General features: G+C 46.6%; 1 protein-coding gene across 1 annotated transcript in view; it reads left to right on the top strand.

The window, feature by feature from the left end:
* Positions 1-25,685, top strand: part of ATP12A (ATPase, H+/K+ transporting, nongastric, alpha polypeptide) — a 48,143-nt gene that overhangs the window by 20,614 nt on the left and 1,844 nt on the right. Inside the window, exons 9-22 of the mRNA XM_015423442.1 lie at positions 1,611-1,809; positions 2,162-2,271; positions 4,220-4,354; positions 4,451-4,643; positions 6,820-6,995; positions 7,597-7,733; positions 9,386-9,536; positions 11,907-12,075; positions 15,865-16,019; positions 17,848-17,971; positions 18,902-19,047; positions 20,714-20,847; positions 22,949-23,050; positions 24,234-24,325. Coding sequence (XP_015278928.1) covers positions 1,611-1,809; positions 2,162-2,271; positions 4,220-4,354; positions 4,451-4,643; positions 6,820-6,995; positions 7,597-7,733; positions 9,386-9,536; positions 11,907-12,075; positions 15,865-16,019; positions 17,848-17,971; positions 18,902-19,047; positions 20,714-20,847; positions 22,949-23,050; positions 24,234-24,325 — 2,023 coding nt within the window. The remainder of the gene's footprint in view (positions 1-1,610; positions 1,810-2,161; positions 2,272-4,219; positions 4,355-4,450; positions 4,644-6,819; positions 6,996-7,596; positions 7,734-9,385; positions 9,537-11,906; positions 12,076-15,864; positions 16,020-17,847; positions 17,972-18,901; positions 19,048-20,713; positions 20,848-22,948; positions 23,051-24,233; positions 24,326-25,685) is intronic.

The raw sequence follows: 25,685 nt of genomic DNA, 5'->3' as shown, positions 1-25,685 counted from the left end.
TTATAGGATGTTCATCTGAAGATCATAGACTGAATGGGCATTTTAAGGTGCCTTCCCGCAGGGCTCTTTTTGTAGAAAAAGCCCAGCAGGAACTCATTAGCATAATAGGCCACACCCAACAGCAGAAACTCATTAGCATATTAGGGCACACCCCTGACAGCACAGCTCATTAGCACATTAGGCCGCACCCCCATGTTACCAGAAGTGTGGTTATCCAGCCACACCCACCTTTTGCTTGTTATTCTGTTTACCTTGTTTGTTGTCAAAACCCAGGGCTTTTTTGTAGCAGGAACTCCTTTGCATATTAGGCCACACACCCCTAATGTAGCCAATCCTAATGAGTTTCTGCTGTTAGGTGTGGCCTACTATGCTAATGAGTTCCTGCTGGGCGTGGCCAACTTGGAAGCCAGCCGGAACTCCGTTCCTGTGCGTTCCTGCCCAAAAATAGCCCTGATCCAAAGCAATGCAGAAACGGCAATAGTTGGCAGGGCACTACCTACTTGGGACTTGAACGAAACCACCTCCGTGGTTTGAAAGTGTAAAACGGAGAGCCACCCCATTTCTGTCTGCAACATGCCTACTTTTTAGCAGAAGTAGCCACTTTTTCTGCTTCTTTTTAGCAGACATTCCTCCTTCTCTTCATAATGTAAATAATAGATAACGTCATGCCATTTAGAAGCCCCCCAATTTTTGCTACTGATGCATCTTTAGTTCTTCGAACTGTATTTTATGAAGGGTACATGTGAGGTAATTTCTTCACCAGTAGCATTTACACCAGCTCAAGCACACCTGACATACTGTTTTTACAATCATACGACCATAACGGAAATCCAGGAAAGCATTTCTATAAAAAGAACAGGGCGGTACTAAAATGTGAATTGCTCTGGAGAATAGGTAAGAATAGTTTATGGCACTGTTTTTAGTGTATGCATTTCTCATTTTGACTGCATTGTTTTCTAACTTTGCAATCCACTCTTTTTAGGTTTATTAAGTTTTATAGTGTTTTCATGGCATTGCTAAATTCTATAGTCCACCTTCATGCCAACTAAAACAATGGATTCCGATCATATTGTAACTCGACAGTAATTCAGCTTATGTCACTTACACTGGGTTAAGTTGTATATGGGTATAATGGACGGAATCTGGGCATGTGTAATTTTCAGGAATAGAAACAGGTTGTAGTTCCCTGAGAGGCTGCAAAGGCTCAGAGGTTAGTACACTGAGCTGAAGACCGGAAGGTCTATAGTTCGGCAGTTCGATACCCGAGTGCTGTGTGACGGAGTGAGCTCCCGTCTCTGGCCCCAGCTCCTGCCAACCCAGCAGTTTGAAAGCAAGAAATTGCAAGTAGATAAAAAGGGACTGTTTTGGTGGAAAGGTAACAACGTTCTGTGTGCCTTGGCGTTAAGTCATGCCGGCCACATGGCCACAGAGAAGTCTTCGGACAGTGCTGGCTCTTCAGCTTGGAAACGGAGATGAGCACCGCCCCCTAGAGTCAGATTCAACCAGCTTTCGAGCAAGGGAAACCTTTACCTGCAGTTCCCTGAATGATGTAAGCATTACCTGACTCACAGGCTGATTAATAAGGGTTGTGATTTTCTCCAAACTATTAGGTAAGCTTGTCTTTGACTGCCAAGAGAATGGCCAAAAAGAACTGCCTGGTGAAGAACTTGGAAGCCGTGGAAACCCTGGGCTCCACCTCCATCATCTGCTCTGACAAGACAGGAACCCTTACACAAAACAGGATGACGGTCGCCCATCTTTGGTTCGACCAGCAGATCTATTCGGCTGACACCAGTGAAAACCAATCAAGTAAATAAAAAAGAGGCTGTGGAGTATGTTGTCGGGTGGGGTGGGGTGGGGATGCCCCCGTTCCTCTGTTTCAGGACTTGGGAGTGCTCTCTTTTGAAATTAGGGTTGCCATCTCCAAATTGAGAAACTCCTGTACACTTGGGGTGGTGTCTGGGGAGGGCACAGTTTCGGGGAGGAGAGGGAACTCAGTAGGGATACGGTGCCGTGGAGCCCGCTCTCTGGAGCTGCCATTTCCTGCAGGGGAGCAGATCTTTGCAGATCAGTTGTACTTACGAAAGGACTCCAGGCCTTGCCTTGAGGTTGGCAACGCCATCCGACAACGTGCTACAGCACTTCGCCACTCTCTTTCCAGCTCAGACTTTCGATCAAACGTCCGGCACGTGGGCAGCTCTGTCGAAGATTGTAAGCCTTTGTAACCGGGCGGAATTCAGGCCAGGCCAGGAAGATGTACCTATCATGAAGGTAAGGACTACTTTGTCAACCTATTTCCTGAAAACTGAGGATTGATCCGGATTGCGGTTTTCTTTGCTGTTGTTCAGAAAGGGTACTTCCTTTTACGACACCCGAGACTTGCTTATACTTTCCCGCTGTCCCTCTAGAATGAGGATATAAGTGCTGCGATACCTTCCTTGGTCCAAAACGTGTTAGTGAAATAGGGTTACCAGGTCACCAGAGGGGAATGGGAGGGTGGGGTTGCCAGCGAAGCTCCCTCTAAGCTGTGGAGTCCTGTGAGCAAAAATTCTACTTTGTGAGCTACGGGCATTCAAGTTGTGAGCGAGCCATTTGGCTCCTGCATAAGTTAGTTTGCTCTGGAGCCGTCCTTCCTGAGCGAAGGCAAAAATGTGTGAGCTGGAGGCTAAAAAATTCTGAGCTAACGCACACTAACTCAGCTTAGAGGGAACACTGGTTGCCAGATCTGGGTTGGGTAGCTCATGGAGATTTGGGGATGGAGCCAGGGGAGGACAGGGACCTCAGTGGGGTACAATGCCACAAAGCCCACCCTCCAAAGCATCCACTTTCTCCAGGGGGAACTGATCTCTGTAGTTTGGAGATGAGCTGTAATTCTGGGGGATTCCCAGGTCCCACCTGGAGGCTGGCATCCCTATAAGCACCCATAGGTTTTCTAGTTACACACTGCCATTTTTCAGGCAATCACTCATAACCTTTCCCAAACACAGTTTGGTCCAAGGAAATATGTCACATGACCTTCTTGTTTTCTTGCAACATTCTTTACTTGCATTGTCAGGAATGTGTGCAGCTCAAGGGAAAGAATTTTAAACCACCTACCAATTAAGAGTCTGGGATTCAAACAAAGATGAAGTGAGAGTTCTCATAGGCCAAGCATATTTTATGGAGAAACAACGTAATAGAAAAAGGGTGGTAGCTCAAGCTTTTAAATTAATTTATTTTACACTAGTGTTCTGTGCTACTCCCAAGGAAATCATTACAGTGCAATTTAGTTACATCAGATATTAAATAAAAACAACAGTGTTAAGAGAGAATTTAGAACTCATTAGAGCAACAGATCTCTCATGGCTTCCACTCACTCCCATATGGGTATGTTCTCTAGAACCTTGGCATTATAAAGTGAATGTCCCTTAGGAAAAGAAATAGAAAAGCAGCCATTTCATAGACTCATAGAGTTGAAAGGGACCTCTAGGGTCATCTAGTCCACCCCCTCCACAAGATGGGAAAATCACAAAAGCCCCTCCCCCACCCCCAGTGGCCCCTGTTTCATGCCCAGAAGATGACAAAAAATTTAGAGTGGCAATTTGCATTTTCTTGGGCGTGTAAGAAAGGGCCACAAGCAAGGCTCCCTCTAAGCTGTGGAGTCTTGTGAGCAAAAATTCTACTTTGTGAGCTACCGGCATTAAAGTTGTGAGTGAGCAATTGGGCTGCTGCATAAATTAGTTTGCTCTGGAGCCATCCTTCCTGAGCTAAGGCAAAAATGTGTGAGCCGGAGGCTAAAAAAAGTGAGCTAGCTCACACTAGCTCAGCTTAGAGGGAACACTGGCCACAAGAACTAAGCACGGAGGCAACCATTCCTGCCCTCCCTCTCGTGATCTGCCTAAGTTCACAGAGTCAGCATTGCTGTCAGATGGCCATTTAGCCTCTGTTTGAAAACCTCCAAAGAAGGAGAGCCCACCACCTCCTGAGGAAGCCTGTTCCATTGAGAAACTGCTCTAAATTTCAGGAAGTTCTTCCTAACGTTTAGCTGAAAACTCTTTTGATTTAATTTCAACCTGTTGTTTCTGGTCCGATCACACATCCGATCACACACGCCTGATCACACATCTTCTGTTAAAGTTACAGTACTTTGGTGCAGTGCATATAACGCAAATCATGCATGTTAGTGCTTTGGATATCATATAACTGTTACTGAAACCCACTTTTTAAAAACCGTCCTCAGAGAATTGTGGTGGGAGATGCCTCAGAAACAGCCCTGCTGAAGTTTTCTGAAGTTGTCTTGGGTGACGTGCTGGAAATCCGGAAAAGAAATAGAAAAGTGGCTGAGATTCCCTTTAATTCTACAAACAAATTTCAGGTGAGCTTTATTCCTTAGAGAGACTGATGTATAGAATGAGTGCGCGTGATACTGAAAGGCAGTGCGTTTCAACTGTTGCATCTTCATGGCATCCAGCTCTCTATCCATGAGACCGATGACCCCAACGACAAACGCTTCCTGCTGGTGATGAAAGGGGCCCCGGAAAGGATTTTGGAGCGATGCAGTACCATTATGATCGACGGAAAAGAGGAGCCGCTTGACGCAGAGAAAGCAGAGGCCTTTCAGACGGCGTACATGGAACTGGGAGGCATGGGAGAAAGAGTACTGGGTGAGCAGATCTGTCGCAAAGGAACTTGCATTGAGGGCAATGCAACGTTCAAGGAATTCAAACCTGAGTTTAAAAAAATAAATATTATCTTCCACTGTGTCCATAGGAATAATGGTCATGCTGTATCTGCGTACATAACCCTCCAGCCTCTTGTGTGTATGGCTCTATTGCTTGGGGTGTGCGGCCCAGGGCTCTTTTTGTAGAAAAAGCACGAGCAACGGCACCGCGGCTAAGGGGATCCGTGGGATCCCCCCGCAGCGTCTCTATTTTGGTGCGGCTCTAATTAGCTGCACTTTGGCCGGTGTTTTCCCTGCTGTGTGGCAGGGATCCTTGTTTGTTGTCAAAACCCAGGGCTTTTTGCATGTTAGGCCACACACCCCTAATTGTAGCCAATCGGAATGAGTTTCTACTGTTGGGTGTTGCCTATTATGCTAATGAGTTCCTGCTTGGTGTGGCCAATTTGGGAGCCAGCCGGAACTCCATTCCTGTGCGTTCCTGACTAAAAATAGCCCTGGCTTTCAGTATCCAAAGCAATGCATGGATATTATCACAGTGATTCTTACATCAGTCTTGAAAGTTAGGCTGGGGGGGATGCCGAAGGCCACCGTGTGAGTTTGTGGCTGACCATGGATAGCTGAACTAGGGACCTCCACGATTACTGCTCTCATTCTTCTAGCGACACCATATGCCAACTAGCTGCTATAAACAATCCACAAGAATAACACACAATCCCAAGACAGTCTGGTATGAAAAAAATATACAGATGTGTGCTAGATGCCCACAGAACAATACAATAACAAAAGAGACTAGATTAAAGCCATAACATCATTTAGTGTCTGGTAATAAAAAACCCCAACAACCACGTATTCCTTCATAGAGAAATACAAAGGTCCATAAGATTCCACATAGCAGACGGCTCCAGACTCTCAGTCTATATCCCTCTATAGCCCTCTAACAGTCTTGTATTCTCAAAAGCAGTCTGCTCCAAATTCACTGCTCCAAATTCAATCAATCCGTGTCTCTCTTTCCAACACTTTTCCCGGATATTTAAGTGTTTCAGACCTTTAGTCTTTCCTCGGGAACAAATCTATAAACAAAGAATTCCAGTGACAGTCCATTGAAATTATAAAACAAAATGAGTATAGAAATTGATAAGTAAATCCACCTTACCCTATATAGGAATCTTACATTCAAGTTGACACTTTCGTTGATTCTGAAAATACATTAACATTAGTCACTATAACATTAATTGTTGGCCCAACACTCATTTAGGATTTCCCCTGTAATATACTTACTACTTTTCTATTAATCTATTTGGGCAAGGCCTCCACACTTATTTCCAAGCATGCTGCTGCTGCTGCCGCCGCCAAAGTCAAATGGACCCCAGACCAATGTTCCCTCTAAGCTGTGGAGTCTTGTGAGCAAAAATTCTACTTTGTGAGCTACTGGCATTAAAGTTGTGAGCGAGCGATTTGGCTACTGCATAAATCAGTTTGTTCTGGAGCCATCCTTCCTGAGCTAAGACAAAAATGTGTGAGCTGGAGGCTAAAAACCTGTGAGCTAGCTCACACTAACTCAGCTTAGAGGGAACACTGCCCCAGACTATGCCTCACTACCTCCGTCCTCCTAAGAATGAAAATATGGTCTTAATTAGTTGCAGCTGTGTTTCTGAAGCCTATATTTAAGGCAAAAGGTGTCCTTTCTTTCTCTCATTTTTAAAAAATATACTATCTGGCAATTTTACAGGAAACTAAATAACAAATTCACAAAAAAACATGAGAGATCTCATTCTGAATTCAATCCTCTTGGTTGCAAAGTTCCCATAGCGTGTATATAAAAAGCTTATCTTCTTGGGAGTATTTTTTGAATTCCAAACCTTCCTTTGTCTTCCAAAGTTTCTACTACAGTGTAATTAAAGTCAGCATAATTATGATTCCTTTCAACAAAATGTTGTGCCAGATATGTATCCATATTCTTTAATTTAGACTTTGATTGAAATGATCGAAATGATTGAAAAATTGAATAAAAGGAGTAAAAGGTGGTGGGGGGGAGAAACTTCAAATTGATGATCAGATTAGTTTATCAATGCCATCTAATACCGAACTTACAATACAATATAAATGATGGAATGCCTACTATTGGAGTGTCACCAATGATTTCAATGTTTTAACTCTAGGCTTCTGTCACTTGTACCTCCCGGAGCAAGAATTTCCAGACACCTATCCCTTTGACACTGATTCCATGAACTTTCCTACATCCAACCTTTGCTTCATTGGGCTGATGTCAATGATCGATCCCCCTAGATCTACAGTGCCAGATGCCGTCATGAAGTGCCGGAGTGCTGGGATCAAGGTAAATCTTCTAAGAGCCGCTTGAAACGGTTGGATTTCAAAGGACCAATAGCAACATACTGCACCATGCATTGCTGTTGCCAGAATTCCTCCTGTATCTTGGTGACTAGGATTCTGCCCGTGTTGTTTTAAGAATGGCCTGCTACTGATCATTATTACAACTTAAAATCTGGAACTAGAAATTTAAACTAAAAATTTAAACAAGGAACAACGACAAATGATCCAAACATGAATGAACGCATTCAGGATCCAGCTACAATCAGACTATTTGACAATTTTAAATTCCCAAATATTGTACCCAGATTTTAAAATAAAAATTAAATCAAAGAACTTAGGATATTTGCCAGGATATGTTGGCAAACATACACATTTTTTTTAAAAAAGACTGTTAATAGGAAGCCTTTATATACGGCTGTTCTCCTTAATGCAAAAGGTTTCTGATCCATTCCAAAAAAGCCCATGTACACGAAGAACAGATCCTGTACATCTAAATGCATTGAGAACAATTTTTTTTAAAAATCAGGAGCAATGGAGTGCCACCAAATGTATAATTTGGATCATTTGTGTTACTTATGTGATCTGCACATCTGTCCCCTCTTCAGGTGATTATGGTCACTGGTGATCATCCAATCACAGCCAAAGCTATTGCCAAAAGCGTTGGCATCATTTCAGCCACCAGTGAGACTGTGGAAGACATTGCTAAGCGCCTGAACATTCCTGTCGAGCAGGTGGACAAAAGGTAAGGACAATGCAAGATTTCAAGAATGAAAACTGCCCCTTCTTAATCTAGTTAGTAACTTTTTAAAATATAAAATTGGGCCAAGTTCAGACTGGCAGTTTGGCCCGGCAGCCAAATGGTTCAGTAGCGGATTAAAGAGGCGGGTGCTCCCCATTAAAGAGGCGGGTTCACCCAGGCACATCTGTTAGGCGTCCCCCAGCCACACTCAAGCCATCTTGTGCCGCTTCCCTCCCGAGTTTAAAAAGTACCAGGTGAAAGGGGTAGCAAACCGTGTGTAGAGTGGGTTGATTCCGGTTGCCTGACATGTGAACGCAAGCGCTGCTAAGGCGGGAACAACCCGCAGTCATTGGTAAGAGGCTCTGGCTGTTTCCGCGGCTGGCGCCCATGCACACAGGCGCATGCAGCGGACCGCAGAAACAGCCGCTAACAGCCCGCCAGGGGCGCGCCAACAGTGCGAATGCTTCCTTGCGCTTCCTCCACGGCATCCTCCCGCTTCATTCGCTGCAGTGTGAATGGAAATACCACAACCAGGCCGTTCCGAGTCTGTTCCATGTCTTCTTTGAACTTAGCCTTGATCTTGTAATTTGGCACAATCCATGCTTTTGGGGTTGCCAGCCCCCCCCCCCCGGCCATGGTGGGGGATGGAGGGCGTAGGGTTGCCAGATCCAGGCTAGGAAACTCCTAGAGATTTGGGGATGGCGCCTGGGGAGGACAAGGGCATCAGCGGGGTAAAATGCCATGGAGTCCACCCTCCAAAGCAATCATTTTCTCCAGGGGAGCTGAGCTCTGTAGTCTGAAGATGAGCTGCAATTCCAGACTGGCGTCCCTATAAAAAGGTAAAGGTTCCCTTGCTCGAAAGCCAGTCGAATCCGACTCTAGGGTTGCGGTGCTCATCTCCGTTTCAAAGCCGAAGAGCCAGCGCTGTCCGAAGACGTTTCCGTGGTCATGTGGCCGGCATGACTAAACGTCGAGGCGCACGGAACGCTGTTACCTTCCCACCGAAGTGGTCCCTATTTATCTACTTGCAATTTCTTGCTTTCGAACCGCTAGGTTGGCAGGAGCTGGAACTAGAGACGGGAGCTCACTCCGTCTTGCGGCACCCAGGTCTCAAACCACTGAACTACTGACCTTCCACAGCCTGCAGTTCAGCGTCTTAACCACTTGAGCCACCATCCCTATAAGATGCTCTAAAGTTATTAATTAGACTTCTTGTTCCTATTGAATCCTCCCCCTCCCCATGTAGACAATTTTCACTGAATTCTGGCCTTGCTTCCTTAATTACTTAAGGCAATACATTCAGTCTGTGGGTTCCAAAGAGGACCCAATTACTTAAATGTCACAGCCAGAATCTGGAAGCCATCAATCCAGTATATCCGTTCTACTCATTTTCTCTCACCACTAGCGAAAGTTTCTTTCTTAGACTGAATTATCCTCCACTGTATCCTAATCCTAAGGATATAAGTGCTGAGGTGTCCTTACTATGCTTTGTTGTACACCTGCTGTATCTTTAATGCCCATTTCCTGATGTCAAGATATGAATGGCCTCATATCTTTAATGCGCATTTTCTAATGTAGATATATGAACTTTCTCGTATCTGAATCTCATACTCCGTGCTGTACATTTTAATTGTAATCACCTACGGCTATTGCAGAGAAGCCAGGGCGGCTGTAATTAACGGAATGGAGCTGAAGGACATGGCTTCTGAACAGCTGGATGAGATCCTGCTCAACCACTCGGAAATTGTCTTTGCCCGCACTTCGCCCCAGCAAAAACTGATCATAGTGGAAGGGTGCCAGAGACAGGTTAGTGACTAATGAGATTAGAAACATGTACACCTTGGTGGCGGTGGGGTTGCATTTTGTGTGTGTGTGTGTGTGAGTGTGTCTGTGCCTGGAAGTCATGGGGACCTCTGGTGGCTCCTACTGGGGCATGGAGGATGTTCAGAGAAGTGGCTTGATAGCTTGCCTCTGCTTCCCAGGCCCTGGTATTCTTTGGAGGTCTCCCATCCAAATATTTCCCAGGGTCGACCCTGCTTAGCTTCCAAGATCTGACAAGATTGGGCTTGCCTGGGCTATCCAGGTCAGGGCTAGAAACATGTTCATTTGTCTGCACTGTGATGGTCTTTTCCACACTGAAGTTTCACACGGAAAACGTCTATAACAACAAAGACTATCCGAAACGAGCGAAAGGGAAGAATTCTCTTATTCATCTTAACTTTCTCAGCAGGTTTCTCGGATTTCCGGTTTTAATGCTGCTTGGAAAGGGATTCATTTCTGTGTTCGTTTGCCCTATTTTTAAAATGTCTCAAATATATTTTGCATTCTAACACTTATCTCAAGAATAATGTTTAGCTCTTTAACAGATGAAGAACAGGGGGAAAAAAAAGACGTGTATGTACACACTCTATATTTAGTAACCACAGCCAGTAAGCTCTTTGGCACAGTGTTATTTATATCTACTCATTACATTAACTCCCCACGGACAAGATAGGCAGCACTTGTCTTAATCAGGTTTTCTCTCTGATGGCTTAATTCAGCTCACAACACACTAAACGCACTCACATTACACGAGGCACTTTGATGATTGCTAACAGGACCAGCTGCATGACTTTGCGACTCATCGGGGCCTTTTGCTTCCTGCTTAAATCCAGTCAATGTGAGCAAGAAACAGGTGTCACTGCATCAATTTAGGAATTTAAGGAAAGAGTCTTCTTTAGTACTAGAGAACCTCCACTGTCTGGTTCTTGGTTATTATCAATGCTCCCTCTAAGCTGTGGAGTCTTGTGAGCAAAAATCCGACTTTGGGGAGCTACTGGCATTAAAGCTGTGAGTGAGTGATTTGGCTACTGCATCGGTTCGTTTGCTCTGGAGCCATCCCTCCTGTGCTAAGACAAAAATGTGTGAGCCGGGGGCTAGAAAACTGTGAGCTAGCTCACACTAACTCAGCTTAGAGGGAACACTGGTTTTTAGACATTCCCAGCTTTGCAAGTTGTGATCCGATTGGTCAATGTGACCCTTCGCAGGTACTACTTCATTATCTGAATATGTTGGATATTTTGAGACTGTTTGGATAAGGGAGGTTTTGCCCTGTAACAAATAGCAAATTGCAGCAGGAAAAGACAGAAAAGAGCAAAAGTCCGGGAACACCTTAAAGACGAACAACGTTTGTGGCAGGGTACTAGCTTTCGTGAGACACTGCTCGCTGAAGCAGTGCTCACTGATTCATGAAAGCTCATCCCTTGCTACAAATTTTGTTTGTTATTCAGGTGCTCCTGGACTCTTACTCTCGTCCACTGCGAGAGACAGACTAACACGGTTATCCATCTCGATCTATCTAGCAGGAAATGATTTATTTATTTATTACTGTAGTAATGACAGAGCAAGAGTGGAATTCTGTTTTCATTCCAGTAAGTGACACAGGAGATTTCCCTTCAGGCAGAAAGATGGGATCTGTTGCCAGACAAGCCATGGGAAACCTTATTAGGTAGCCAGGACTGAAATTCTCACAGCGTTGATGAAATGCTTACGCCTCCCAGGCTGCCCACCTCCCGTCATAAATAAGAGTGTAATCACTACCTGGAATAATCTGGAGCTATTTTTAGGAGATCAGTATAACAGAGCTTTAATTGAAACAAGGGAAGGGGTGTTGGAAGAAGAAGAGACTGGATTTATACCCCGCCCTTCACTACCCAAAGGAGTCTCAGAGCAGATTACAATCTCCTTTCCCTTCCTTTCCCTTCCCCACAACAGAGACCCTGTGAGGTAGGTGGGGCTGAGAGAGCTCTTTCGAGGACTGCTCTTGAGAGAACAGCTCTGAAAGAACTTGTAACTGACTCAAGGTCACACCAGCAGCTGGTCCATCAGTGAATATTAACCACAAGGTATAGATAGGAACTCTCGGTCTGGGGCAAGTGATGTTCTGTATTCTTGGTGCTTGCGGGGAGGGGGCAACAGTGGGAGGGCTTTTAGTATCCTGGCCCCACTGGTGGACCTTCTGATGGCCCCTGTGTGACAGAGTGCTGGACTGGATGGGCCATTGGCCTGACCCAACATTGGCTTCTCTGATGTTCTTATGTTCAAACCCGGTTCTCCCAGATTATAGTCCATGCTCCTAACCACTACACCAAACTGGGAACAGTGTGTACAATAGCCCTTGTCCCTTATATTTTCCAGAATGCTGTAGTGGCAGTGACAGGAGATGGCGTCAACGACTCCCCGGCTTTGAAGAAAGCGGACATCGGAATCGCTATGGGTATTGCGGGTTCTGACGCAGCTAAGAATGCTGCTGACATGGTCTTGCTGGATGACAACTTTGCTTCTATTGTTACTGGGGTGGAGGAAGGTAAGAAGATGGCTTGACCCTGATTCGTAAAGTTTAAGTAATGTATATGGAGGCACAGGAGTGGTATATGAATGCATATCACACAGGCAGGCAGCGGGCTGACACAATTTGAGCAGACTCAAGGGCAGTTTTCGTTCATCTGCAGATGACTGTGTATCTTGTATATGGGAGGGGCTGTGGGTCCATGGTAGGGCATCCGCTTGGCATGCAGAAGGTCCCAGGTTCAATCCCCAGCATCTCCCGTTAAAAAGGACCAGGCAGTAGGTGATGTGAAAGACCTCAGCCTGAGACCCTGGAGAGCCATGAAGTGGGGCTGTAGCTCAGTGGCAGAGCATCTGCTTGGTAGGCAGAAGGTTCCAGGTTCAATCCCCAGCATCTCCCGTTAAAAAGGACCAGGCAGGAGGTGATGTGAAAGACCTCAGGCTGAGACCCTGGAGAGCCACTGCCCATCTGAGTAGACAAGAGTGACTTTGATGGACCCAGGGTCCGAGTCAGTAGAAGGCAGCTTCATGTGTTCACCCTTTGCATAAATAAACATAGGCAGGATGCACATACAAGCAAACGACCTCTTTAAACGATGCTTTCAGACACACGGTTTCCTGCCGTGTCTCCTGCTGCAGTCTTCGTTGGGTCTCGGGCGCTCAAAGTGAACCCCGCCCACCACCCCTATCTTTTCATCTGCTGATTAGTAACTGACTTGAAATCTTCTAAGAAACCCCTCTCTACAGTTTTGTTGTCACATGCAAGAGAATGTGGTGGGGATAAGGTGAGGACATAATCAGACTATAGATGGAGGATCATGGCGGTTCCTATTTTAGAGCATCCCCCCTATGCAGGCAGATCCCTAAAAATAGAAGAGCAGGCCAAACAGCTGATAGAATCCTAGAATCACAGAGTTGGAGGGGTCCATAGAGGCCATCTAGTCCAACCCCCTGCTCAGTGCAGGACCAGCCTGGAGCATCCCCGACAAGGGTTTGTCCAGCCGCTGCTTGAAGACGGCCAGGGAGGGGGAGCTCACCTCCTCATCCCTAGGCAGCTGATTCCCCTGATGAACAACCTTCACTGTCAAAAAGCCTTTCCTAATATCCAGCCGGTACCTTCCTGCCCTTAATTGAAACCCATCGTTGTGAGTCCCATTATTGCTTGCCCAGAAAGCAAGAAGAAAGGGTAGAGGTCTCCCCCTAGCGCAGCTCGTTTTCTGCTTGAACCTTCCTTCCTTCCCCGGAATCTGCATTTGTCTTTCCCACCGGTGTCCCAGCCTTTTGACTCCCGTCTTCAAAAAAGCTGTCTACATTTGGTGTCATTTTCACACCTCAACAGTGCGCTGACACAAATTTGCATGTCCACATATGTTTATCGTCCTTTCGGGGGCGGCTCCACTGTCATGGCACCTCCCCACTGCTTTAAAAGAATCTTCTCCAAACAACATTCAAACAAGCAAAGGGAAAGACGGCGTCGCAGCAGCACGAAAATGATTTAAAAATGCAAATGCAGAATCGGCCTTCATGGCCTGGGTCCCTCATATCTGAAGAACGGTCTCCTTGCCTGTGCTATCACGTACCAACTACAGAAGTCACACGGCAAACTGCTGGCTGTTACCCCCCCCCGGGGTGCCCACCCGGGACCGACCACAGCCTGGGCCATTTCCATCTTGTCCCCCACATTGTGAAATGAGCTCCCTGAAGGCACGAGGGGAGTCCCCTTGTTTAAGAGGTGCTGCATAGCTTGTTCTTTCTTTACCACGGCTTCTGACGGGGTATGGACTGCAGGCATCTTGGTGAAGGGAGGTCTATGGGGTTGTTTGTTTTTGATTGGGTTTCTCATCTGTAATGTTTTAATTATTCCCTGCAAGCCAATTTGAGCCAAGAGCAGTGTTCCCTCTAAGCTGAATTAGTGTGAGCTAGCTCAAAGTTTTTTAGCCTCCAGCGCACACATTTTTGTCCTGGCTCAGGAAGGAACGGCTCCAGAGCAAACTAATTTATGCAGGTGGTCCAGAACACAGCTGCCGGACTGCTGACAGGAATGTCCCGGTCAGTGCGTATAACCAGTGTTCCCTCTAAGCTGAGTTAGTGTGAGCTACGCACATTTTTTTTAGCCTCTGGCTCACATTTTTGTCCTAGCTTTTTGTCCTAGCTCAGGAAGGACAAACTAATTTATGCAGTAGGCCAAATCATTCGCTCACAACTTTAATGCCAGTAGCTCACAAAGTAGAATTTTTGCTCACAAGACTCCACAGCTTAGAGGGAGCATTGGCCAAGAGGATTGGCCAAGGGATACAAGCATTTAAATAAATAAATAAGCCCTTTCCTGTCATAAACTCTTCTTTACAATATAAGGATTCACAGGAATAAATTTATATCATACGGGGGGGGGGAATCCCTGGTTATATTAACAAGAGTATGTATTTCAACAATAATAAAAGTGCAATCTTAAGAAGTCATAAGTTAAGAGAAGAAGAAGAGATTGGATTTATACCCCACCCTTCACTACCCAAAGGAGTCTCAGAGCGGCTTACAAACTCCTTTCCCTTCCCCTCCCCACAGCAGACACCCTGTGAGGTGGGTGGGGCTGATAGAGCTCTGACAGAAACTGCTCTTTCACAAGCAGCTCTGACAGAACTATGGCTTGTCCGAGGTCATCCAGCAGCTGCGAGTGGAGGAGCGGGGAATCAAACCTGGTTCTCCCAGATTAGAGTCCGCACACTTAACCACTACACCAAACTGGTGTAGTAGTTAAGTGTAAGTATTGAATATATTCAGGGTTTTTTTTGTAGAAAAAGCCCAGCAGGAACCTATTAGCATAATAGGCCACACCCCTGACAGCATAGCTTATTAGCATATTAGACCACACCCCCATCCCTTCCCTTGGCTTGCCTGGGCAAGCCCCACCCCCGAAGGGGAGGGAGGCAGTTTAAACTGCATTCCATTGGCTTGCCAGGGCATCCCATGGCTGAGGGAACCCAGGCAAGCCGGCCATTGGACAGGCCAGGGAAGGCATGGGGAGGCATTTAAATGCCTCCCCAATCCTTCCAGGACCCCCCCGCCCCCCGCCTCAGAGTTGCCAGGGGGGGTCGCTCTCCAGGCCTTCCCTCTGTAGCCACGCACATGCAGAGGTTTTGGCTGTAGTGCGGGTGGCCAACTCTGAAGCCAGCCGGAACTCCGTTCCTGTGCGATCCTGCCCCAAAATAGCCCTGAATATAGTGAAACCCTTTTGAAGATATGAATGCTGTCTGTGAAATGTAAAGATGATCTCATGTTGTAGGTGTGATTGTGTATCTGTGAAGAAGCCTTGGTGAAACGGTGGCATTTAGGCTAGCCAATACCACTGATGGACTGTTGCTTTCTACTCTTTGAAAATATTTGGCTATAACTACTTAAAGGCGCGTGACTGCTTGAAAGCAAGGAGCATAAAACAATTTATATATCTCGTCTACAGAAGCACTTTAAAGCTTGTAGATTACAACCATAAATAACAGCCGTCTACTATCTTTAAAGAAGCACTTTATTGATGGCGCAGCACTTCTTTTTTCCGAAGATAAAGAATATTGGACTATTAAATGTATATGAGATTTCCTGTGGTTTCCATTGGAATGTATACTATATGAGTCTTGCTTTATTGATGTGAAGTATATTTATACTTATGTCTTGTTGAGACTGCACTCTTTGTTATTGTTGAAATAGAAACTCTTCTGTGGCACATACTGGGAAAACTGTAGGTAGAGGTCACAAAAACACGAGACGCTTGTCTTTTCCACAAGCAATTTGACAGTTAGCCCTTTCTGCCCTACAGGTCGCTTGATCTTCGATAATCTGAAGAAAACCATTGCCTACACCTTGACCAAAAACATTGCTGAACTCTGCCCTTTCCTGATCTACATCATGGCCAGCGTCCCTCTGCCGATCGGCACCATCACCATCCTTTTTATTGACCTGGGCACCGACATTGTGAGTTCTTACCTGCCGGGAGGCAAAGCCTTCTCTTTACCGAATCCTGCCTGCCTGGCAGCCTGATGTATATTTTGCGTGACGGGAGGGTGAATCCATTTTATTGTCCTTACTGTTTTTGCAACCAGGGTCATAAACAGCCCACCCTCATTCCACAAAAAACCTCGTTCCACGGGAAAACATGGAAGAATTGAACGGCCGCTACTGCAAAAGTTGTCATGTGATTTGACAACAGCTGCTAGACATTTTGCCACATGCAGTTTGTCTTTGTCTCTTAAGTGCCTGGGGCCAGGGAGGGCCTTGGCGGGGCTTCCTCGTACTCCCGCTGGCCTTGCAGGTCCACCGCCGGGCCCCTGATGTCAGGGGGTGTGGCATATGCTAATGAGTTTCCCTAGCTCTTTTTCTACGAAACAACCCCTGGGTGAATCTATTTTATTGTCCTTACTGTTTTTGCAACCAGGGTCATAAACCGCACACCCTCATTCCACAATAAACCTTGGAAGAATTGAACGGCCACTACTGCAAAAGTTGTCATGTGGTTTGACAACAGCTGCTAGAAATTTTGCCACATGCAGCGCACAAGCACCCAACGGGGCATGCGCACAGGTCGGTGTACAGAAAAAAAACACACCTGTTTGCTGTGGCGTGCTGCTTCTTGGCCGCGCCGCAGGATTGTGGTGTGATCGGCACCTCCCCCCTACCACGGGACCTCCACGGGACCTCCACAGGATGTCTGCTCGCGCAACTGCGCGTTATTTTGCCCCGGGGCAAACAGCCACACTTCCCGCCCGCATTTTCCTGCCCGTGTGACAACAGCCCAGGATGATTTTGCTTCTGAAGTCCTGATGAAATAAAGGGGAGATCAGTTCATCTCTTAGAGCTGAAAACGTGGGACAATCCAGCAGAATGTGACCCACAGAGTCAATTTTACTGCTGCTGTAATTACAGAGTCGATCTGAGCAATGCTCCCTCTAAGCTGTGGAGTCTTGTGAGCAAAAATTCTACTCTGTGAGCGACCGGCATTGAAGTTGCGAGCAGGTGATTTGGCTGCTGCATAAATTAGTTTGCTCTGGAGCCGTTCCTTCCTGAGCTAAAGCCAAAATCTGTGAACCAGAGGCTAAAAAACTGTGAGCTAGCTCACACTAACTCAGCTTAGAGGGAACATTGGCATCTGAGTATGAAATCCCACTAAATCATCACCGCTGGAGGCAGGGCATTCAGACATGCTAGCATGAATGCCCTTCTATACTGTGGAAGAATTATCTCAGATAAATAGTTTGGCATTGTTGTTGGAGGCTGAATGCCTACAGAAAAGGTTGTGGCAGGGCTGTAGCCAGGGTTTTAAGTCAGGGGGCATTTAGATTTCTTAGGGGGCACTGGCTAATCAAATTAATCCAGGGGAGAAGGTTGTGACACCCTGGGCTGGATGGGAAGTCAGGGGACCTTGCCAGCAAGTCGGGGGACCTAGCCCCGAAATGCCCCACTGTAGCTAAGGGCCCGCTCTGTGGGCTCTAATAGACATGCTCTCGTAGTTGGCATGCTGTCATAGTCAAAGTCTCTCAAACGTCTTCTAACAGTTCTTGTCTACTCAGGACTGCTATCATGTCATGGGGGATACCCAGATATAATCGTTTACGAGAAGGGTGAACCAACAGAGTTCTCATCCTCCTCATAGCATGAAGTAATCAGATAAAATATGAGCTTACCTGAGTCGCCTGGCTTTTTCCCCCATTTTGTCTTTGGAGAAAGAAAACAAAAACAAAACTGCATGGACCCTACAATCTACCAATGGATTTAAGGGTATCTTTCTAATTTATTTCACTCACAGATCCCTTCCGTTGCACTCGCCTACGAGAAAGCTGAAAGTGATATCATGAAAAGGAAGCCGCGGCATAAGAAGAAGGACAGGCTGGTCAACCAGGAGCTTGCCGTATACTCCTACTTACAGATAGGTATGATGAATAACTTGATACAAGTCGGGAACGGGTGGCGGTTCAGATCTGTTGAGAGATGAGCACTGGTCCAACCTTAAGGCTTCACTAAGCCTTCCAGTTCACTGCCTGGTGGAATAAAAAGCCCTCTGTAAAACTAGGATAAAAACCATTCAACCAGGAATTTGTCAACTACCACCACTGAAATATTGGCACTGCAGTGGCTCAAATGGTTAAGACGCTGAACTGCAGGCTGTGGAAGGTCAGTAGTTCAGCAGTTCAAGACCCGGGTGCCGCAAGATGGAGTGAGCTCCCGTCTCTAGTTCCAGCTCCTGCCAACCTAGCAGTTCGAAAGCAAGACATTGCAAGTAGATAAATAGGTACCACTTCGGTGGGAAGGTAACAGCGTTCTGTGCGCCTTGGTGTTTTGTCATGCCGGCCACATGACCACGGAAACATCTTCGGACAGTGCTGGCTCTTCGGCTTTGAAACAGAGATGAGCACCGCAACCCTAGAGTCGGATTTGACTGGCTTTCGAGCAAGGGAACCTTTACCTTTACTTTTAACCACTGAAATAAAGGAGCCATGGTGGCTCAGAGGTTAAGATGCTCAGCTGCAGACCGTATGTTTGAGCAGTTTGAGACCCGAGTGCCGCATGATGGAATGAGCTCCCGTCTCTGGCCCAAGCTCCTGCCAACCTAGCAGTTCAAAAGTAAGAAACTGCAAGTAGATAAATAGGTACCGCTTTGGTGGGAAGGTAACACCGTTCCGTGTGCCTCGGCGTTTAGTCATGCTGGCCACACAGAGAAGTCTTTGGACAGCACTGGCTCTTTGGCTTGGAAACGGAGATGAACCTAGAGTCGGATTCGACTGGCTTTCGAGCAAAGGAAACCTTTACCTTTACCACTGAATAAACACGCAACCGTCTTTTCCTCCTTCTCTACTTTGCAGGCATCTTGCAGTCCATTGGAGCCTTTCTGACTTACTTTACTGTGTACGCGGAGCAAGGCTGGCTGCCTTCCCGACTGCTCCACATCCGCGTTGACTGGGAAGATCTACACCAGGATGACTTGGAAGACAGCTATGGACAACAATGGGTACAGCGCAGTTTTCGTTCAGTTAGATCGCAGATTGTTAATAGTCATGGGCAGTCGCTGGGAGGGCAGGGGGCACGGCATAGCCCGATCTCGTCAGATCTTGGAAGCTAAGCAGGGTGGGGCGGTTGGGTGGGAGACCACCAAAAAATACTCTGCTGAGGAAGGCAACGGCCAACCATCCCTGCTTCTCACTTGCCTGAAAGCCCTGTACTGGGGTCACCCTAGGTCAGTTGCAACTTGATGGCACTCATGCGTGTGTGTAACACAGCCACTATATCCCCATAGGGTAGAAGTGTTTTAGCTGAATTTGTGCTGGCAGCTAAATCCACATAGGGGCATGGTAAGGGAGGAATGACAGGGAGCACTAAGCCTCTGAATCCCAGAGTCAGGAGGCAACATCAGGGGAAGGCCTCGGCCTCTCTGCCCTGTTGTTGGCCCTCCAGAGGAACTGGCTGGACCCAGTGTGAGACAGGATGCTGGACTAGATGGACCATTGGTGTGATCTCATAAAGGTCTTGGCCTCTGTGCCCTGTTGTTGGCCCTCTAGAGGAACTAGTTGGCCACTGTGTGAGACAGGATGCTGGACTAGGTGGACCATTGGTGTGATCTCATAAAGGTCTTGGCCTCTGTGCCCTGTTGTTGGCCCTCTAGAGGAACTAGTTGGCCACTGTGTGAGACAGGATGCTGGACTCGATGGACCATTGGTGTGATCTCATAAAGGTCTTGGCCTCTGTGCCCTGTTGTTGGCCCTCTAGAGGAACTAGTTGGCCACTGTGTGAGACAGGATGCTGGACTTGGTGGAGCATTGGTGTGATCTCATAAAGGTCTTGGCCTCTGTGCCCTGTTGTTGGCCCTCTAGAGGAACTAGTTGGCCACTGTGTGAGACAGGATGCTGGACTAGGTGGACCATTGGTGTGATCTCATAAAGGTCTTGGCCTCTGTGCCCTGTTGTTGGCCCTCTAGAGGAACTAGTTGGCCACTGTGTGAGACAGGATGCTGGACTAGGTGGACCATTGGTGTGATCTCATAAAGGTCTTGGCCTCTGTGCCCTGTTGTTGGCCCTCCAGAGGAACTGGAGCTTGTTGCATGTGAGGCTTGTTGCATGTGCCCGCCCCCTGGGCTCTTTACTGCCGGAGCTCCGCTCCTGTGCACTCCTGCAGGAAATGACCCCTGCACATACGAATAAGTTTCATTAAAAAGCTCTCTAGTGTGTGGGCACAAACTGAGGCTCCATGAATCATGCAGCCATGGTGAACAGGGACTCTGTTTCAGCCCTGTACCGGACATCAGTGACTCAAGCTTCGTTTCCGATCTTTATTAGACTAGTGGAAATACAAACAGCGTCCCATTCATGTACATGGACAGCTTTAGTGTTACAGGAAAGTTTCGTTTTGCTTCGAAACGGTTTCGGCACTGCGCTGCAACTCCACGAATTTTAAAGCAAACTTGCACAACATATGATCCATCAAACACTCCCCCACCGTCTTGATTAAAAAACCCACAAAACCTGACTACCCATCTGGGCCTATGAAAACAGTGTGTTGGGCACCTAGCAGGTGAATGGCTTCAGGGCTGTGTTCAGCTTGATGGGTCGCACAAACCGGGGAAGCCTGCCTTCACCTCAGGCTCTTGACACAGAAGGGTTACATTTACGATTTGTTTTCAGACTTTCTCCCAGAGGCAGTACTTGGAGTGGACGGGCTACACGGCCTTTTTTGTCAGCATCACCATAGAGCAAGTGGCCGACTTGATCATCAGGAAGACGCGACGGAATTCTATTTTCCAGCAAGGTCTTTTCAGGTAAATTTCTCTGCAATCTCTGGGTTTCGGGATGGGGGAAAAAAAACCCACACTCATCTCCAGAAGGGCTAAGAAGAACCCCTGGCCAAAGGGACAGTTGAAACTTTGGGCACACAAATGAGTCAGGCGATAATAAAATGCATTTGCCTACTTTCACCTCCAGCCCACCCCCAGTCCCTCCCTAATGGCCTAGCATCAGTTATGAGAAATGCCATGAACATAAACATTCTTCCTTACCCGGGAGGGCGGGGTAAAAACCAAATAAATAAATAAAGGAACACAAGTCTCTCTTGAAGGGCCTGGTAATATTCCTTCCTGGCTCCATGAACTGGCAACCAACTAAAGTTCACAGCATATGAACACATATGGGGGTGGGGAGGTAATAGGTGAGAGCAAGAAGCTGAGGTCAGATTGGTCCCTTGCCTGGGCAGTTAATACCCAGCTGCAGACCATGAGGTGCAAGTTTCGACTGTGATCTAAACCTAGTTTCCTGCCTTCCAGCCAACCACTCTTTGGGCCAGTGAATCAGCGGGCAGAATGTCCCATGTAGGTGGCCCATTTAAATACAGGCAGAGCCTGGCATTTGAAATGACTTAGCCCATGCCGCCTGTGATTAAGAGCATAAGAGAAGCCAATGTTGGATGAGCCCAATGGCCCATCCAGTTCAACACTCTGTCACACAGTGGCCAAAAATACCAGATGCCATCAGGAGGTCCAGCAGTGGGGCCAGGACATTAGAAGCCCTCCCACTGTTGCCCCCCACCCTAAGCACCAAGAATACAGAGCAACACTTGTCCCACTGGCCTGATCCAACATGGGCACTTCTCTCATGTTCTTATAATAAAATCCCATTTTAAAACCATTAAAGTCAGCCCACGCAACGCACATCATTAAAACAATTTTTAAGAAGTTAAAATCCACGCAAAAACATAAAAACAGTACATAAGAACATCAGAGAAGCCAATGTTGGATCAGGCCAATGGCCCATCCAGTCCAACACTCTGTTACACAGGGGCCAAAAATACCAGGTGCCATCAGGAGGTCCAGCAGTGGGGCCAGGACAATAGAAGCCCTCCCACTGTTGCCCCACCTCAAGCACCAAGAATAAAAAGCATCCTTTGCCCCAGACATAAGAACATAAGAAAAGCCAATGTTGGATCAGGCCAATGGCCCATCCAGTCCAACACTCCATGTCACACAGTGGCCAAAAATACCAGGTGCCATCAGGAGGTCCAGCAGTGGGGCCAGGACACTAGAAGCCCTCCTACTGTTGCCCCCCCCCCCCCAAGCACCAAGAATACAGAGCATCACTTGTCCCAGACTGAGAGTTCCTATCTATACCTTGTGGCTAATAGCCACCGATGGACCTCTGCTCCATATGTCTATTCAATTCCCTCTTGAAGCCGTCCATGCTTGTAGCCGCCGCCACCTCCTGTGGCAGTGAATTCCATGTGTTAATCACTCTTTGGGTGAAGAAGGACTTCCTTTTATCTGTTCTCACCCGACTGCTCAGCAATTTCATGGAGTGCCCACGAGTTCTTGTATTGTGAGAAAGGGAGAAAAGTACTTCTTTCTCAACCTGCTTTATCCCATGCATAATCTTAAAACCTTTGATCATGTACCCCCTCAGTCATCGTTTCTCCAAGCTAAAGAGCCCCAAGCCCTTTAACCTTTCTTCCTAGGGAAAGTGTTCCAACCCATTTATCATTCTAGTTGCCCTTTTCTGCACTTTTTCCAATGCTATAATATCCTTTTTGAGGTGTGGTGACCAGAACTGTGCACAGTACTCCAAATCAGGTCGCACCATCGATTTATACAGGGGCATTATGAGACTGGCTGATTTGTTTTCAATTCCCTTTCTAATAATCCCCAGCATAGCATTTCTCCATTCTTCTCCATGCCAAGTATACACCATCGCTCCTACTGTAGGGCAAGGAACTTTGCTGATGAATCAGAGGGGCAGTGCTTAGAACTAACCTTCCACATTATGAAGGCACAAATGATCATCTGATATTTGAGCATGCACACAGAAGGACAAAAAAGAATCCATTGAGTTGTTCATGTATGTCAATCATGTGTTTTCTTTTTTACCCCCTCGCAGGAACAAAGTCATCTGGGTGGGCATCTTCTCCCAGATAGGAATAGCTTTGATTCTTTGTTATGGCCTTGGCAGCGTTCCTGTCTTAAACTTCACACCCCTCCGGTGAGTTCAGTGTCTTTCCTGCAAGGTTCTGGTTTTCGTTTATGTATCATAACAGAGGTAGGCAGAGTAGAAGGAAACATTTGAGAATGGGACCAGCGATATAGCTTAAGACATGGGTATGGAACAGTTCCTAAACGGAAAAGACTCTTATTACATAATTCCATCTCAGTCGCAAGCTTTTATGAATCTGTTCATTTCTGCATCATAAATCTCTTTTTTTTTTTGGCCTAAATTTCACTGTAGTGTCGTGTAAAAACTATTGGATAAAGCCCCAAACTAGTGTTGAGTCACTCCATATTATTTGAGAATGGCTCCTTAAAATGCATATATATAGAGAGGAGTTGGGCATGTTAACAGTGGCTGATTCTGCATTGGCTTTTCCCTCTGTTGTTTTATGAAACCCACGTAGGAATAGAAATTTAAAAACTATTGGATAAAGCCCCAAACTAGTGTTGAGTCACTCCATATTATTTGAGAATGCCTCCTTAAAAGGCATGTTAACAGTAAAAGGCATGTTAACAGTGGCTGATTCTGCATTGGCTTTTCCCTCTGCTGTTTTATGAAACCCACGTAGGAATAGAAATTCCCCTCTGCATTGATTGCTGCTTTCACTTCCTTTGATCATCAGATTTTATGGTAGCCTCCACACTCCATGCTGCTTTCACTTCCTTTGACCATCAGATTTTATGGTAGCCTCCACAGTCCATGCCGGTTTTACTTCCTTTGATCATTGAATTTTACGGAAGCCTTTACACTCCACGCCACTTTTGCTTCCTTTGATCATCGGATTTGATTGTACCTTCTGCATAGATTTATGGCTGTTTTATGGCCGTTCCGGGGTGACTTCGCAGTCAGTACGGCATTGCCCTGAGCTATTTAAATGTGGTTTTGAGCGACAGTTTTTCCTCCCAGTCGAGAAAATGTGGAGCGAATGCTAGATGCAGAATCGCCCAGTGTGATTTCCCCCCTCTGTGACATCAAACCACATAAAAAACAGCCTGCAACAGATCTCTTTAAACTGACTGCCTATGCAAATGAAATCAATTATAGTTTAAGGACTCGGGAGGAAGAGACTACAGGATATTTTAGCCGTGCCAGATGCAAAGCTGGAGATCTCAGTCACTGAACCAACTGGATAAAACATTTTCAAGTGAGCGCTAATATCTAATATTCTCTTTTCCAGGGCTCAGTATTGGTTTGTTGCTGTGCCTTATGCCTTCTTGATATGGGTATATGATGAAATCCGCAAGCTGCTAATCAGGAGGCATCCCGGAAGTAAGTGGCATAAAACGTTCATATATTTAAGCACCAGTTAGGGATGCCAGCTTCCAGATGTGACCTGGGGATACCCTGGAATTACAGTTCATCTCCAGACTACAGAGATCAGTTACCCTGGAGGAAATGGTTACTTTGAAGGGTGGACTCTATGGCCTTGTACCCCATGGAGGTCCCTGTCCTCCCCAGACTCCACCCCCAAACCTCCAGGAGTTTTCCAACCTGGATCTGCCAACCCTTGCTAATGAGTTTCTGCTGTTGGGTGTGGCCTACTATGCTAATGAGTTCCTGCTGGGCTTTTTCTACAAAAAAAGCCCTGATCAGAAGTACTGTTATTTATAAACTGAGGATCAGTCTCTCTGAATTCCATTCAAAGCGAACAACTCAATTTTATCTTGATTTGGTGGTTTTTATTTATTTATAGATTCCCAGTATCACTTTAAGGGCTGGGAACATGAGGGTAGTTCCTTCATCAAGGGCTTTCCTGAGGCCTGTCAGCCTCTAACAAACAAGGTCAACAGAATAAGAAGCAAAAGGTGGGCGTGGCTGGATTAACACACCTCTGGTAACATGGGTGTGTGGCCTAATATGCTAATGAGCTGTGCTATCAGGGGTGTGGCCTAATATGCTAATGAGTTTCTGCTGTTGGGTGTGGCCTACTATGCTAATGAGTTCCTGCTGGGCTTTTTCTACAAAAAAAGCCCTGATCAGAAGTACTGTTATTTATAAACTGAGGATCAGTCTCTCTGAATTCCATTCAAAGCGAACAACTCAATTTTATCTTGATTTGGTGGTTTTTATTTATTTATTGATTCCCAGTAGCACTTAAAGGGCTGGGGAAATGAGGGTAGTCCCTTCATCAAGGCCTTGCCTGAGGCCTGTCAGCCTCTAGTCCAGTTGATGGATGTGTATCTTCAACACACACAAGACATCCCGTGTTCAACCGGCAAGGCTTCTTTCCTCACAGCTCCACACTGACAGGTGTGGTGGCACTTGGCAAAGATGTTTAAAAGCCACAGGAGATCCCTCAGGGATTCTTCACGACTGCTTGGTTAGGCCTCAGCTTCAGCACCGCATTTGCATTTTAACAAGCAGTTCGGTGGCTGAGAGAGAATTCAAAGAAGGGCGAGGAAAATAACTTTAGAGGTTGAGAAACGCCTGCCATTTCATTAACATCTCAAATCACACAGTGCTAGTTGCACTAGGGTTGCCAAGTGGATCTTCGCCGGGAGCGGGGGGCTCCCGGCTGGCGTCTGGTGCACGCGCACGTCACCCGGAAGTGACGGGAGGACGCCAGGCACGCTGGGGGCGGGGCCACGGCCATACAAGGGAAAACCATAGAGTTTTCCCTTGGATGGCC

The sequence above is a fragment of the Gekko japonicus genome, unplaced genomic scaffold (assembly GCF_001447785.1).
Source record: "Gekko japonicus isolate JY-2015 unplaced genomic scaffold, Gekko_japonicus_V1.1 scaffold2195, whole genome shotgun sequence".
NCBI classification, from domain to species: Eukaryota; Metazoa; Chordata; class Lepidosauria; order Squamata; family Gekkonidae; genus Gekko; species Gekko japonicus.
This window is presented reverse-complemented; position numbering and strand designations above follow the sequence as displayed.